The sequence below is a fragment of the Varanus komodoensis genome, unplaced genomic scaffold, assembly GCF_004798865.1.
Source record: "Varanus komodoensis strain SLA01 unplaced genomic scaffold, ASM479886v1 scaffold38, whole genome shotgun sequence".
NCBI lineage: Eukaryota > Metazoa > Chordata > Lepidosauria > Squamata > Varanidae > Varanus > Varanus komodoensis.
In genome coordinates, this window is record NW_025335909.1 from 7,757,242 (window position 1) to 7,773,544 (window position 16,303).

Sequence of the window (16,303 nt, forward strand, 5' to 3'; positions counted from 1 at the left end):
TTTACCAAATTAAAGTTAAACAAGTGTTTATTACAAGACTGGGAATAGTTCACGTGAACAGACAGAACTTTGCTGTGCACTTTGAACAGTATTTACAAGCAAGAACCATTTTAGGCAAAGAAAAGGATCAAGCCAAGGCAGACTTTGTAAGAAGTCAAGTACTGTAAATTTAGTTGTCTACAATAAGGTAAGAAGAGTCATTTCATAAGCTAACAATATTGCAAACACTGTGGACCTTTGGGTGCATACTGAGAAAAGAAAGAAAAAATTGACCGGAGAAGAGCCAGGCAGAGCGAGTCATCTTAAGATTTCTTGTACTCGATTCTTTCTACTTTCACATCATCGCCAATCAGCTGATAAACATAAGTAACGACTGTGGAAGCTTGGATATCCATCAGCACAAACGAAGGAATAATGTTGCTGGGGAAAAAGATGTTTGAGAGTTACTTTGCTGACCACATGAGGACTAGCCCCTTTATGACCTAAATATCCCAATACATACTTACTGGGAGAAAGGTTCATTAACCTCACTAAGACTTGCTTCAAAGGACCACATAGGACCAAGCGCCACAACCCTCTGACTGCAAAGAAATCCCATGCATGTTTAGACAAATCCTACAACTCACAGCATCCCTCGGGCTGCATGGGTGGTTAAGGAATGTTGCAAACTGCAGGACTATTTCCAGGTACTCACTGGACCCATCATCCTGTGAGAACAATGTGACGTACAGCTGTTCAGAACAGACAACCATTCATATGCTACCCCCTTTCCAGGGGCTGGTTCTAATGCCAGCTGCTCGCTCTACTAGCACCAAGCACCAGCCACTTCAAGCAACTGAAACAGACCAGCGAGAACTTTGCGCTCCTGCTGAAATCCCGTATTGCACTGTTTAACAGTCTTTAAGAACGCAAACCTTAAATCAGGGGTATGCCACTTGGGACCCTCATCAGCCCTAGCTAGCATAACTAAGGGTGAGGGATTATGGGAGTGGTAGGGCAAAAAAACCCAAAGTTGCTTTAATGAATTCCTAGCTGGAAAATGTTTATTGGCTGCTAAAGACAGTTCAGTTTTAGGAGTTCATTAAGAGGCGCATCCGAGGTCCGACGATGGCATGAAACAACGGCTGAAAAGCAACAACGGGGCGAGGCGTTCGGCAACACCTGCTAGACCCAGGGAAACACTGGATTTCACACAGCAGTCAAACGTCAAGCATTAGACGTCAACCCTGAGTGCCCAGTCCAAAAATATGGCAAATTTTACACACGATCACTTAAATAGCATCTTCAGGTGTGAACTCACTTTTCCAAAGCGCTGTAGGCTCCTGTTGCTGATCCAGGGTTGATATAGAACTTATTTTCATGTTCAAATGCCTCAAATTTATGTGTGTGCCCTGAAATTAGGATGTCCACATCAAACTGCCTCTGCAGTAGCGCCAGGCTGGCCACGTCCCCCCATGGGATAACTTGATGGCCATGGATCAGCCCGATCTTAAACGGCCCAACAGTTACAACTTTTTGTTCGGGATAATTCAAGTTCTAGAATTAAAGACAAGACATGACCATTTTTATACACACACACACACAGAGACTGACACACGCCTTCCCCCTCTCTCTCTCTCCCCCGTGCCATCTACATGAAAATGTTTATTGTTAAGAAGGGCGGAAGAACAGTAGTATACATCCCTACGGTGGGTTAATCAAGAGACCAGTCTTAGTGACTGAGGAGGCAAGGAAAAGTAGCACGTGGGCACCCTTATGCCTCACAGACGTGCAAAGATCAACAACACTGCAAGAAGCCAGTTCTGCAGTCAGTTCCAGAAAGCAGCCCGGTAAAAGCTCAGAACAGAAATGCATGCTCTTCCTCCACCCAGGAGCTGTCATTACCTCATCAAAATCTCCTCTAACTACATGAACGTCACCAGCAAGGGTCTTGAGGTAGTCATAGCTCTCCTTTGTGCAGAGGTTTCCGGTGCAGAGGATGTGCTGGATCTTTCCTGGGACCAGCAATTTCTTGAATTTCGCTGGCAGGCTGTTGCAGCGGTGCGGGATATGAAGGTCTCCCAACACTAACACCAACTTATATATCAAGGAAGGAAGGAAGGAAGGAAGGAAGGAAGGAAGGAAGGAGGGAAAGAAGATACACTTAGACCTTTGACAAAACGCTGAGAACGTTTCAGAGCTCCTTAGCTTTGTTCATGGCTCCTCCATTTACAGATAGATTCAGCACAGGGCTGGAAGGCAATAAAAGTTCACGCCTAAAGCTGAGGCAGCCCCATTAAGCTTCTACAACGTTGCATCCCGCTTGCGCTTTGCAATATTTCCGTCAAAGTCCTGTGGTTTAAATAGTTTTAAACTATTTGGATTCCACAGCATACGATCCCCCTCGCCCACCAACCCACTTTTAGGAAAGAAGCTTGGGGTAACCAGGAGTGAATGTGTGTGTGCTAGGACTGAGCAATGCTCAGTTCTGGTACGGAAAACACATGTCTTCAGGGTTGTGCAATCCTAAATGCACTGTTCAATTCTTTTGCACCAGTTGGTGGATCTCCGAGTTGTGGTAGGCAAGATATATCCTGCAAGTCCATTCCTGCCCCAGGGCATGTTCCCTTTTGCTGCTGATGGCAGGAATAAAATGACAGCATCTTACAGAGGCTTGTCTATCACTGTTGTCCTGCTCATTGAGAAACAGTTGATATGCTTTAGGAGGAGTGCCCTAGACCAGCCTATAAAACATTCTCTTAATTCAGAGCAAAGCAGTCACAACGGAGCATCGTCATGTAAGCTCCACACAGAATTTAGCGGCACCACCATCATCATCTGCAGCCAGAAAGACCTTGTTTCTCAAATCTATTTGAGCATTTTAATAGCCACCAAGAGTTGTCACCTACCACACCAATGTTAGCAAGAGGCCAAGTTGAACAAACTTACTCTGTGCCCGGCCTTATTGGATGAAGAAGTTGATTGCAGACAGGGGTGGGCAGGGGTGGGAAAAGGGGAATGGAAAAAAACAGGGTGAGACATGAACAATGTTAAATAAAAAGGAAGCAACAGAAAAGGAAACATCTCAAGCCAAATTAAGAGGCAAATCATCAATGAAATCTGAATGTTAGGAAAGGTAATGTTAAAGAAATAAATAAATCTGATTTATGCAACAGATGCCATAAAGACTGTCGGAAAGGCTTTTCAAGCATGGCCTATACAGAACTGCCACAATATCCCAGTTTCCCATGAGCCACTAAAGTTTTTACACATGCGCCACAAATCACTGGTGCCTTCTAGGTGCAGAAAACCCACGGTACACCTCAAGCCTCCCTGCCCATAGTGGCTTCTCCATCCACTTCAATGGAGCAGATGTCTCTGTGCAAATAGAGAGACAAGATGGAGCTGAACTTTATATTGAGCAAATACCATGAAAAATTTCCTAAAGGGAATCTCAGCACAAATGGGAAATGGGATGGGAAACGCACAACTCCCAATACACACCTCATTTTGCTTAACAATCAAAAGTACATTTTCTCAAGAACTCAGTATTAATCACAGTGCCCTCTTTCTTTCCCTATTATACTAAACCCAAGTTGGACCAACGGAGGCACAACATCTTCCTCTCTGCTCTTCATTGTGTTCTAGAAACAGGCCCTGCTTCTCTCTGTTATGCACAGAGTAAAGAGCTGTGGAAGGTCTTGAAGGCTCCTCATGAACCACTGGAAAGCTTGTTCAGCTACCCTGCTTGAGGCCTCTAAGATTTTACCAGACATTACTCTCAACTTTTCTGGATTATCTTCCTATCCACTGGAGCTAGAAACTTTTAAAAATCTCAAGAGATTGAACCGTGAACCTCAAAATCACATCCTCCACTAGTCCTCTGCACACACAGACCAACCTAAGCATTGCAGGAGCTGTCTGTATGCAAGGAGTAGCCGAATCAGGGGGAAAAAAGAACCAAGCTGTCTCACTCCAACCTATTTCTGTAAAAAAACAAAATTCCTTCTATTGACAAGGACAGGGGCCTATTCTCTTTTCCCTCCTTGCTATACCCCCGCTCAGTTTTGTATATTAGACCGACAGTCTACATTCAGTGCATGATGGCTCATTTCATAGATTCATCAGAATGCTTTCAAGGAGTTAGCCAAGCATAATTGAGAGAAAAGCTATTGCCATAACTACCATGAATGCAAGTGAGTTATATATTGCAGGAATGTAATCAAAATTATAGCTTATGTGAAGCAGGGAGGGTCAGGAAAAAAGCAAACCCTTAGGAAATTACTGGTTCCAAAAAGCATTGAGAAAGTGCCTTGACTTGCAAACAACTGGTTGAAACAATCAGATAGTCGTTTTGTCAAAATGCTTTGGATCAGTCACCATAGGCTGCAAATCTTTTTCATGCATATAAAAATCATCTTTACTGAAATCAAGGGGACCTAACTCCCAGGTCAATGAGTTTAAAATTGTTATATAATTTAGATTTGAAAACTCCTCAGGGGCAAAGAACTATCCCTCCCATCTTTCCCCCACTTCCTTAAAAAACCACCAATACACTGGTGATGCTATATAAACACTCTGTCAACAAGGAGGCAGGCAGATCAAGAAAGGTGTGGCTAGGAATCAGACTATCAAAAAAGGAGTGTGGAAAGTTCATTCTTAACCCTTTACAATATTCCACCATCCCAGTAATTCTGACAAGAGCCTTAGAAGCTAGATCAGAATTATTTTTCTCACAGCATAGACAGAGAATGGGATGTATCAGAGGCCAACAGAAAAGAGGCTTGCCTAGACAACAACAATTCATAAAGCAATTTATGTATTTTGAAAGGTGTTAAGGCTAGATGCATTGTCCTAAAGCACCCACCCAAGTTAAATCCATTTAATGGACCACCGTTTAACTACAGGCCCAAAACATTGTATGTGTTCGGCTTGGGTCCAGAGTTAAGACATGCTTAAGCAGATCCACTAAAAGTAAAGGCACTTAAGTTTCAGTGAGGACTAACACGTCGCACATGCCCTCTCCATGCATGGCTACTTCCAGCACCAAACCACAGAAATACTGAAATGCAGCCAACAGGATCGTGGGCGGGATTCGAACCCGAGACTTCCCGACCGACAGCTCACAACGCCACCCTGGGTCTACTCAGAAGTGTCAGGCTGCAATCCCCACCGTCTCCAGCCAGCTGGGGATGATGGGAATCGTAGTCCAACCTATATCGGGGAGCGAAAAGGTCGGGAATGCTGCCACGCTCCAGGTGGTCCCAAAGCCGGCAGCTGCCAGAGCGGGAGGAGGAGGCGGCCGGCTGAAGGGGTCCAGGGCAGGGCCTCATCTTCCCGGCCGCTCGCTGCTCAGGCCGTTCTCCCCAGCCTCCCCTTTTCCAGGACAACTCACCATCTTGGCCCCCCTCAGCGCCGCTGCTTTACCCCCTTCTTTCCGCCACTTCCGGTGTGCCAAACCCAAAGCCCGGAAGCAGGACCTACAGGGGCCGAAGCTGGGCCAAAATTCGTCAGGAACGAGCCGCAGCCAGACCCGAAGTGGGCGGGGCTTGTGCGCTCGCTCGCTCCCTATGAGGAAAGCGGGGGAAGAAAGACAACACGGGAGAGCTACATCCGGGGATCGGAGCTGTTGATGACCCAAAGAGTCACGAGACGCAGAACCACCCGCCTTAACCTACGGAGGAACCAGTGCGAAAGGACAGGGCACCATAGAGACTGAGGGGAGGAAGAGGGTGGAGAGATTTTCTTCCCCCTTTGCCTCTTGCCCCGCATATGGCGGCGCTGAAATGGAAACCGGAAATGAGCGTCGGATCTTCCTCCCCCTCCGGCTCCTCAGTATGAGTTCGCGCGCCTTTCCCGCCCTTTCTAACCGTCTCGCGCGGCGACCGCGGCGCGCGCCCCTCGCCATGAAGTGCGTCGTTGGCGGCGCTCATATGAGAGGTAGCGCCGCGCACCGTGCACCGTGGGGGCCGCGCCGCCTCGCGAGAACGACATCTCTCAATACAGTCATAACATACTAAAACTAACGAGATACAAGCTTTTAAAAAATTACAGCTAAAACTGGGTCATCTGTCAATACAAGCCCCTCAGTTTTCATATGTATAAATGCACAAGATATGGAAATATCTTGTGCATTTATAATAATAAAATGGAAATTTAAATCGGACACTTTGCACTTCACCACCTATGCACACTGCCTTTTTTTAAGGACCTCTGAATAGAAACTGATGCTTACGCTTCGTGTCATTTGGATACCTTTGCCCTCGTTTGGAGGGGACGGTTTATTATTTTATTTTCCTCTAAATTAGCACACATTGGCAATGACATACAGGCTGGAAATTAGCATTAATAAGCCTAGTAATGGTAGAAGTTTGACTTTTAACTCCAGCATCCTACTCCATAATAAACAGAACTCAGCTTTGCATCCTTTCCTTTTTATATTTCTGAGTGCATAAGAAGTTGGGTGCTTTCTCCCTTAGTGACATCATTAGGTATCATGGATTTTTTATATAAGTAAGATTGCAATGTAATAGATAATAGGAGAGTAATCCCATACAACTCACTCGAACTTAGTTTTAAGAAGACATTATTACGTAGTTGTCCTGCATATCAGAATGTAATCACACGGTAAAAATAATTTTCTCTACAGTATTTGCAAAGGCCATATACGCCATATCGCGCATCAGTGATGAATTTTGGTTTGAGCCTACTGAGAAAGGAGTAAGTACATTCAGTTAGAAAAACGGACTTGTGGCATGGAGGAAAACGTGTGGCAGAACATGTGTGGAAATAAAAGTGTATTACCGTGTAGTAGACCAGGTTTCTCCCCACAATTAAGAGGGCCGCTGAGATCGCCAGTCACCTTTGGTCCCCGCTGGGGCGCCCAGGTGTGCAACGGCCTTTCCGAGGAGGCTCACCTGGCGGCTTGGCCTGGGAGTGCAGACACGGCACCTGGCTGAGCCCGCCGACCACCTACCTGCGTGCTGGACCCTTTCCCTTCGCAGCCTATTCTGATAGGCAGGGGATGCCAGGCTGGGCCTAGGTGTTACCTGAAACACACCTGAAACACACTCTCTCATGTACGGAGGACCTTTCATCCGCGTGGACTGACGCATCGGCTCCGTCCCTGCCGGAATAGGGATCACATTGTTTTATTGCTTGTTGTTACTGGTTTATTTGCTCCTGTTCTCTGTATTTGTTGTATTTTAATCCAGTTTACGTATGGATTTTGGTTTGCGATTGTCCTTTATTTTTATTTGTATTTTATATTGCACTGTGAGCCACCCAGAGCGCCTTTGGCTATGGGGCGGCATGCAAAAGTGATAAATATAGAAATGAATCCGATTCAGCCAGCGCACTGCACTTACTGCCAGTCTCTGACTGGGCCTAGTTCAAAGCCTTCAGTGGCTTAGGGCTGGCTTACCTGAAGGTTCACCTCGCTAGGATCCTACTCAGTGGTCCTTCCTGCTGTCAAAAGTAACCAAAAAAGTAGCTACTAAAAGAGGGCTTTTTCTCTTGTCTCCATGGTGGCTCACACCTGGATAACACGGTTTGCAGCACCAGGTGAAGACTTTATTTTCCCAGGAATCCATTGCTGTATTTTAAATCTTCATACTGCTGCTAGCTTTTAATGTGGTTTTTACTTACATTTTAAACTACTGTATATTTGATGCTGTAATTTTTGGTTTTAATACCCAGAGAGCTTTGGCTTTTCAGCAGGATAGAAATATAACCATTCTAACAGTAAACTCAGAGCCCCAAATATTACCATATTACATATTCCTATGCATGCCTGTGATTTCATGCTGATATAACATTTAATCATATCCACAGCTTTCCCTGAGATCAGTAAATTCTCCTAGGTCAGCTTATGCCTGTATCATCTTCTCATCTATGTTCTTTCAACATTATTCCTGTAAAAATACACCTGAATTGGGTCTGAATAAAAACCACATACGGCCTACATGTAAATTAGCAATAAAGGTAAGTTCCACTAGATGAAGCACTATATGCTTTTCTTTTTCATAGTACAAGACATAATTCCATTTATAATTATTTAAGAACCAGTGTGGTATGGTGATTAGATGTCCATGAAACTCACTGGGTGCCTTTGGGCCACTTTCTCACTCTCAGCCCAACCTACCTTACAAGGTTGTTGTGAGGATAAAATGGAGTTCTGCATGAGTTCCTCACAAGAGGGCAAATGTTCAAATATTAATACAATGCAATAACAATTATAATATAGACAATGAGATGGTGAGGTTTGTGATAATGTTCAGATTCCAACTAAGAATATCTGAACAATGTGTAATTTTCTACTAGCAAAAATGTGTTTTACTGTAGCATTTTTGAAAAACACAATTCTTTTTCCAACATGTTTAGTTCACAGCAAAGGATCCGTTACGGAAAATTAGCACTAATCCAGGCCTCCCTTACACCTTTACTAATATAGTTTCCTTGTGTGTGTTTTGCAAATATCAGTAGCCAAACTTTTAATGAAGTTTTTATGAGCTATGAGCTAACTTTATTCTTAGGAGAATCTGTGCAATAATAATAATAATCTTTAATTTTAGGCGGTCTTGCCTCTGTTTCGGTCCTTAATCACACTGGAAAGGAATGTGGAGAAATGCAGCATTTATACAAACTTTAACAATTACCATATTATTTTTCAACTTTTCTGCAAGCATGGTATGTTAGTCAATGGCATGTGATTCTGTAATTTGTTTTGGGATAAAAGGCAGGGTTAAAACGTATGTACCAGAAGTCAGGAATGAATGTGACTTAGTTCCATTTGCCATCCTTTAGGGGGCTTGGAAACACCCTTACTATTTTCTATGTATGTCTAATATGGGCGGTTTTATACATATTAAAGGTAGAAAATAACATTATTCCTTACTTAGGCTTATATACTCTAAATACAACTGGAAAGGAAAAGAAAACGCTGCACTAGGACATTTTATTAAATGTCCACCAGAGAGCAGTAGAGAATGTGTTTCAACAAGCCATGAAAAGTGCTTGTGTGTACTAAGGATTACAAAAACCAGATGACCTGCACTTGGTATCCCAGTGTGTAGTTGACTGGCCAGTGCACACAGAAGGGTTCGTTCATGCCAGGGTGTGTCACCGGGGCGGTTGCTCCACTAGACATATGAAGGGGATAGAGGAAACACATCCCCAAAGAGAACCTCTTTTTGATTGATATGTATATATGCAAATTTAGAAATAAATATAATAGTCTTTTTGTTCGTTCAGAAGCTTGACTTGTGTACCTGTCTGGTCCATTGGCTGTCCAGATAACCAATCGATCAAATTATTGAATTTGCTGTTCACAGAATAGTTGTTGCTGACAATACTGACATCCTGTCTTGTCTCTGCATTAGTCTCCTTGTTTTTCGTAAGCAACAATTTTAGGTTGGGATGGCTTGAGGATTTGGTTAAGCCTTGTAAGTTTCTTAGTTCAGCCAATTTAATTAAATTTTCATGTGACTAAAACAGTAGTTTTGATCAAGTGTACTTATTCATAGCCAGTGCAAGTGTGTGTCACTGCTGGTGCCATTTTAGAAGAAATGCTCTTTCCAATGTAGGAAGGAAAGGTAACAGATGGCTCTAATGTCACATTTGCAACCCACTGTTTTAATAAGTGCTTAGATTAAAAGAGCTTCTCCCAACTTGATGGACTCCACGTGTGTTGGACTACAACCACCAGCATCCCTAATCCGTGTAGTCCATGGCTGGAATGCCTGATCTACACTGTCTACCTAATAAAATATACCTTTTTAGTTGTTTACAAGGGCTTGTTGTTGATCAATTTCACTGATTCTTTGGTTGTAATTCTATCTGTCACAAAAGGCAGATAACATTTTTAATCTACTTCCGATTTATATAAATAATGCTCCAATTAAAAGCAAGACCTAAATGTTATATTAACATATGAAAATTTGTTAATTTGTTTGAGGTAATGTGCAAAGATATGCTAATTTCGATCTATATCCTCTCTTCTCAGGCATTGTAAAAACTCATAATTTAGCTTTTCAAGAATGTGAACCTTTGCAAGCTGTGTTTGCAAAGCATCTGTGCCCGAATGTACTAAAGGTTCAGTCAAGGTAATAAAACAACTCACCTGATAACATTGGCTAGATTAAAACCCAGTCTTGCCATGCATGTTCAAGAGAGCTAGCTTTCATTAGTTGAAAGGAGGAAAGCCAGATCCTGCTGGGGGGATAGCAAAGTAAGTGCCTGGCTCTCTCCCAAGATGTTCTCCAGCACTGAAAGGAACAGTTTTCTCGCTGCTGGACTTCCCCTTCAGCCTCTACTGGCAACAAGACTCAGGGTGTGAAAAGGTAGCAGATCAAGGGTTGTTTGTCAAGGGCTTTGTCAAGGTTCACCAATGCCACCTTCTGGAGAAGGTAGAAAAAGCGGAGGACGGTGCTGGGAGCCTCAACAAGATTTCACTTCAATTATTTCTATAATAAGTCTATAACTAGACTTTTAGCCTTTTCTTGTCTTGGCTTAGAGCATGTGAATGAACAATCAGAACATTTGGAGTGGGAGCCTTGGTGGAACGTAACATTTCCAGTATTCATTATCCAGTGCAGCCTTCCACTTAAAGCAGTGCTGTGGGTACTACGAATTTTCAAAATTCCTAAGTCAGTTTAGTGTAATGGTTAAGAGTTCTGGGCTGGGACTTGGGAAATCTGGGTTCTAGTCCTCACTCAGCCATGGAGCTTACTGGTGAATTTGAGCCAGTCACAGATTTCAGCCCAACCCACCTCACAGGGTTCTTGATGTGAGGATAAGCCTGAGAAGGAAAATTATGCAAGTTGCCTTGAGTTCCTTGAAAAAGGGAGAAAGGTGGGATATAAATGCAATACCAAATAAGTCAGTCAAGGTCACATCGTGTTTTCTTTTAAGCAGATGTACACCAAACTGCCACTTGTGTTACTCATTTAAAGCTCCAAGGTTTCTAATCTGAAGTGTCATGTTCTCCTACTTCTCAGGCAGCTGTCTGATATACTGATTCATTTCCCAACCTATCAAGATGAAATTTCTTTAACTGTAACACCAGTAAAAGTTAATTTCAAGACTTACATTGAAGATGAAATGGGTAAGGACTGAATTTTCATTGTGCGCTTAAAATATCAAAAAAGTGATTCTAAATATTCCGAATGCAATAAATATTATGATATATTAAGTATCTTTTATATTTTGCAGCTTAAATGTTATTGAATAATCCTAGCAATAATCAAGAAGATTCACACAAAGAAACATGTTGGAAAATACATTTATAGTGGCTGGGTAACTACTTTTTATTGGAGTATAACCATGTTAGCCTCCGGATTACAAATTCGGGGGTTATGTATAGTATTTGATGTAGCCTATGAGTTCTTGCTAATTTGTTAAAATATCTGAACAACTGAAACAATACATGTAAGGTATACTTAGATCTTTTTCACAAGAAATGTTCCAATGTATTGCAAGAGGCTACCAAGTGGTGTAGATGCAAGAGGTGGGCTATGCTTCTTGGGGGATGGGCTGCGGGTAAGGGATGGATTGCCCTTTACATGGTCTGGGAAGAATGTGCCTTGCCACAGCACGAAGAAATGGGGGGGGGGGCTTTAAATCGAACCCACAGTAGGGGGTTGTGAGAACTGGCTTGAATATTTGCCCAGTTCACCGCTAGATGCAATTGAATGCACACCTCTTACCATACTATGTTCTGCAGCATTTGATGAACACGTATTAGTCTCAGCTTATACATTTCAAGAACTCTCCACAATGCCCTCTATTCCTCTTTTTCCTTTGCCTGTTCTTCTGTTTTAATGTTACTGTCATGATTTTTAACAGACTTGGCACAGGCAATGATTACAGAAATACATCTCAGCCCAGAAGAATTTGAATACTTTCAAGTTGGAATAGATTCTGAACTCACATTTTGCCTCAAAGAGTTAAGGGTAAAAGTTGCTAACCAGATTTGTTTTATCCTATATCTAAAAATTACATAGCTATGCTCTTCCAAGAGCACCCGTTAAAAAGTGATGTTTAGATAATAGCACTTACAGCACTTGGCTGAAAGGAATGAATGGACAGGAGGAAAAAGATGGGTAGCATGCTGTAAAACCGTGGCATCTCAAAGAACCATCCACCTAAGAGCCTTTCTGAATGAAATTAAGCATCCATGATTCAGAATCTCATGACTAGCAATGGCCTCTACATTGCTGTAAGGCTGTAATTGTCCCATCTGTAAGAAACAGTAAGAGGACATTTAAGCCTGGTTTCCAATGTTTCAGTGCAGGGGTGCAGAACGCCAGGCCTAGGTGTCAAAGCCAGCTTTCTGGGATTCCTCAGGTGGCCTCTACTCACTTCTCTGGCCCTACCACCTTTCTCCCAGTCACTGATCATTTGCAGGTTTCCCACTTCTTGTGCCGTTTTCTGCTTTCTAGAAGGCTGGAGTGCTTCAGCTAAGGCCGTTACTGGCAGGAACAGCTTCAGCACACTGTGAATACAATACACTGGATTTTTAAAAAACGTTTGATCCTGCCCCTTTCCTTTTGGCCCCTCACCACTGGGAGGTATCTCCTGAGGGCTTCTCAGAAACAGAATTCATTCCTCTGGCTGAAAGAGAGTCAACACCCCCTCCCCAGTGTTATGTTTGTATTAATTTGCACCCATTGCTTGTTTTTAGGGACTTCTGGCTTTTGCAGAAGCTATCAGTGCTCCAGTCGCTATCCATTTTGATGTTTCTGGAACGTACGTTGATGGGTTTTTTCTTTCAAGAAGTACAGCATTTCAGTAACAGCTTCATTTTAAACTTTCAAAAGTTTGCTTCGCTTAACTAGTAATTAAGCTTGCTTGAATTGTCAGTGATTATATATTTATGCAGTATCAGGGGGGAAAAACATGAAAAGTGTAAAATATAGTTCATGTAACTATACTTTTTCTAAAGGCTGTTTTACTTACATGAAATACCTTCACACACGCTTCTATGTAATAAAGCCACATGCGAACCATTTGAGCAGAGTCGCAGGCACTTATACCATGTGAGAGCATACAAACTGGTCACGATCCTATGCTTAAGTGCGCTTATGCCCACAGATGCCTTTGAAAAGCTTGGTGGTTACATTACACAGCTACAATGGAGAGACAGTATTTTAGTGATTCTTTTCAGAATTAAACAGCAGTATCAGAAGCCATCTTTTACATGACAGATATAAACTATGAATGGTTAAAAAGTAATGAGAGAAATTACTCGTGTTATGTAACTGAGCTATCAGCTCCAATTTTTTATTTACATTTAAAGGCCAATTGCCTTCAGCATTGAAGAAATGGTAGCAGAAGCCGATTTTATTTTGGCTACCTTAGCAGATTCTGAACATGAAGCAACCTCTCACAAACCCAGGTGTCTTCCAGAAGGCCAGAAACGGTAATAACTTTTAGAACCTTTTCTGCAAAGTGCTAGATTTTAGATGAAATAGCATTTCTGCAAGTTCAGGAAAGGTTACCATCCATGCTCTCACCTCTGGAGCTAGAACACCTCCTTGCCCATTGCCTGCTGCGGTTACTGACGAGGACTTTTCATCCCAGGAATAAAGTACCTGGATGACCCAGTGGCTGGACTTAGCAGGCCATTCCTGATGTTCGTGTGTGGGGGAGGGACAAAACAGGCACACAGCTTTGATAAGTCCTGTGCCTAACACACAGTTTGCCACGATGCTGGCCTCTTCTGCCTTTGAGATTCATGTTTGAGGATTCCTCCACAACAATCCATACTGGTCATCATCATCGAACCTGGTTCTGTACAGTCACTGGGAAATACCCCTTTCCTTGTCTGTGGCAACACGAGCCCAGCATTGTGAATAATTATGTCTCCTCCCTCAAACACCTAGGAGGCATGAATCAGAACAGGTTCACCTTGAAAAAGGTCCAGAGCCAAGTATAGTAGGGGACAAACAGTCTTGAAGGGAATGGCAGATGAGACTTGAAAATCTGTTGCATTTTAGGAGCCCTACATCAGGAAGCAGCAATCAGATCATAGCACCCAGCAGAAATATTCAAAGTACGGAAACAAGTCTAGCAGATGGCTTCAACATTATGAAGGAACAGGTGCCGCTTCATCCCAGTTATAACAAGGTGAGAGAGAATGAAAAGATACTGGTCTGTAAAAGAGAAATAAGCTACAGAGTAGTTCTTTTGCTGAAGTGCAAAGAAGTGTTTGTTCTAGTGCAAAAACATTTTATATATAGAATCTACGGTTGAATAACACTGGGTACCCATAAACACACTGATTAGTTCAAAATCTGCTGAGGTCAGTTGTGAGGCTGAAACCAGACTTAGAACATACAGTGAAATCAGTGGGACTTCGCAATGATGAAATTAAGTCCATTTTTAAAAGGAAAGTCTAAAGGTACAAATATTTCCGACAAGATAAAAGGGTAGATGCCGATGAAGAAGCCATCATGGCTTCACAAAAAGTTTGGAAATTACCTGAAACAAAAAAGGCCACATAAAATGGCAGGAAGGCCAACCTCCAAAGGAAGGATACATGCAGATAGCATGGAGTGGCAGGGATACTCGTCAGGAAGGCTAACGCTGAGAATGCGCCGTTAGTGCGAATTGCCCCCATCCGCCCCCAAAAGGCTGCCTAATTCAACCACTCAATAAGGGTATTATAAGACCTGTCTGAGTGGCCCTGGATCTCCTTTCACACGATTCAGAAAAAGCTGAATGTTCTTTAGGAAATGGAGAATCACAGGTGGATGAACAGCTCATCTTGCTACATAGCTTTGCCACAACACTTCCCTCCTCTTTAGAGAGGATCAAGTACAATCTAATGTTTACATAAATCCAACCCTAATAGAGATGCACCATTTCAGGATCTTGGCTGAGATACTGCAGTTAATTTCCTTTCTTGCCTCTAGTTTCACTCCATGTTTTTTGGAGCCGTTTCATCAAAGGAGCAAGATAACACTCATGTATTCCACAGTTTGGCCACAGCAAGTGATGCTGAAGAGGATTTGGACAATCAACAACTTTCCCCAACATTTTAGTGATGCAAAATATCTGACTGCTAAAAGTGATTTCTATTGTTATTAAGCTGTTCATGTATGCTTGGCATACAGATAACCTGAGTTTCTTCCTGTCTCAAAAGTATGTTTGTACTGTTGGATACCATTGTTTTACAATGTTTATAAACATTGCTTCTGGACAAATACTTTTTATTTTCAACTTGTCACATTCTAATTTCTGAGTCACTCTTTAATTAAAAAGTCAGGCATGTCTAGTCAGGCTCAATGCAATCAGTTCATGCTTTTCATCATATTTTCAGGCAATGTTTAATGAAGGAGAGCTTGGGAGGCAAATGACTGAATGAAAAGGTGGCACAGATTCAGTTCTGTTCTCCATCTGCCTTTCCATCAAGTTTCTTAAGATTAACTAGATAAACAAAAACTAGCACTGTACAAAACAGCTGGAATTACATGGCAGTGAGCTGTAATGCTTTCGAAGTGTGTACAGTCTCGTAAGAGAAACCTGCTCTCCCACAACAGCAAAATGAGAGTGTATTTGGCTAGTTCAGCCCTGATAACAGGCAGTTACCCACAGCAACCTAACAAAGAGCAACTCGTCACACACTGCTGCATAGCCTCTGCCTTTCTTTAAGATCCGCTTCTCTTCGATTCCCACAGTGAAGGAAAATGGGTACTGAACTGCCATTAAAATTTCCATGTCAGGAAACAAAACAACGCAGCTGGTACAAGCAGGGGATTTGGGTTGTCTCTCTGGTAGTGTTATTTACTGTATGCCAAAATAATTACTGTTACGAGCTTTGCTGTATTTTTGTTTAAAAATTGGTATTTTGCCCTTCTAATTCAATTGTAAATTTATATGATAAATCCATGCTTAGAGCTGTCTTCTCACCTCAAGAACTTGCTATGTGTCTGATCCACCAGGAACTTCTCCTGCACAAGTACACTGCAATGAAGAGAAATGTCTGCACGGGTACACACTTGCCTTTGTTGAATTCCCTTTTGTACTGCACAAGCTGCACAAGAGAAATTATTTGTGCATAACTGCATTGGCCATAATTTTATATTTTGCCTGGCTTTTGCATTTGAAAGGAAATTTCAGTGAATACAAATGCTGGACTTGACAAATTGGAGCCCAAAATTTGATCCCTATCCTTGGAGCGATTGGCAGAAAATTCAACTTATGCACATGTGTCTCCTACTTGGGCAGTATGAAATAAATTCTCACCCTTAAGCAATTACTTATGGGAAATTTCTTGCTGTTAAAGCAATACAGGTCATTATACCCTTGGAAAGTATCACTC

The 16,303-nt window shown here is 42.4% G+C and overlaps 2 protein-coding genes across 3 annotated transcripts; one reads left to right on the forward strand and one right to left on the reverse strand.

The window, feature by feature from the left end:
* Positions 1 to 9: 9 nt before the first annotated feature.
* VPS29 (VPS29 retromer complex component) lies at positions 10 to 5,595 on the reverse strand. 2 transcript variants are annotated; one of them, XM_044440489.1, is made up of 5 exons: positions 5,375 to 5,595; positions 2,929 to 2,940; positions 1,885 to 2,076; positions 1,301 to 1,536; positions 10 to 420 (listed from the first exon to the last, which is right to left on the reverse strand). In XM_044440489.1, the coding sequence occupies exons 1-5, from the start codon at positions 5,375 to 5,377 to the stop codon at positions 303 to 305; spliced, it is 561 nt and encodes a 186-aa protein (XP_044296424.1). In that variant the 5' UTR covers positions 5,378 to 5,595; the 3' UTR covers positions 10 to 302. The 2 variants fall into 2 exon arrangements, with proteins under 2 accessions (XP_044296424.1, XP_044296425.1); XM_044440490.1 differs by lacking the exon at positions 2,929 to 2,940 and having other exon boundaries at positions 5,375 to 5,516.
* Positions 5,596 to 5,751: 156 nt separating this feature from the next.
* On the forward strand, positions 5,752 to 15,349 carry RAD9B (RAD9 checkpoint clamp component B). The gene is made up of 11 exons (XM_044440951.1): positions 5,752 to 5,814; positions 6,577 to 6,699; positions 7,813 to 7,962; positions 8,553 to 8,667; positions 9,983 to 10,082; positions 10,977 to 11,083; positions 11,824 to 11,930; positions 12,662 to 12,726; positions 13,277 to 13,399; positions 13,977 to 14,106; positions 14,895 to 15,349. The coding sequence occupies exons 1-11, from the start codon at positions 5,752 to 5,754 to the stop codon at positions 15,021 to 15,023; spliced, it is 1,212 nt and encodes a 403-aa protein (XP_044296886.1). The 3' UTR covers positions 15,024 to 15,349.
* Positions 15,350 to 16,303: the final 954 nt, after the last annotated feature.

Bases quoted from the DNA above. Each gene is read 5' to 3' on its own strand.
- VPS29 (XM_044440489.1), bottom strand. The intron at 1,537-1,884 runs GTAATGACAGCT...CTTTAATTCTAG, and splicing joins TTAGAGGAGATTTTGATGAG to AACTTGAATTATCCCGAACA. The intron at 421-1,300 runs GTGAGTTCACAC...CTTTTTCCCCAG, and splicing joins GCCTACAGCGCTTTGGAAAA to CAACATTATTCCTTCGTTTG.
- RAD9B (XM_044440951.1), top strand. From the start codon at position 5,752: ATGGCGGCGCTGAAATGGAAACCGGAAATGAGCGTCGGATCTTCCTCC. The intron at 5,815-6,576 runs GTATGAGTTCGC...ATTATTACGTAG, and splicing joins CCTCCCCCTCCGGCTCCTCA to TTGTCCTGCATATCAGAATG. The intron at 6,700-7,812 runs GTAAGTACATTC...TCATATCCACAG, and splicing joins TTGAGCCTACTGAGAAAGGA to CTTTCCCTGAGATCAGTAAA.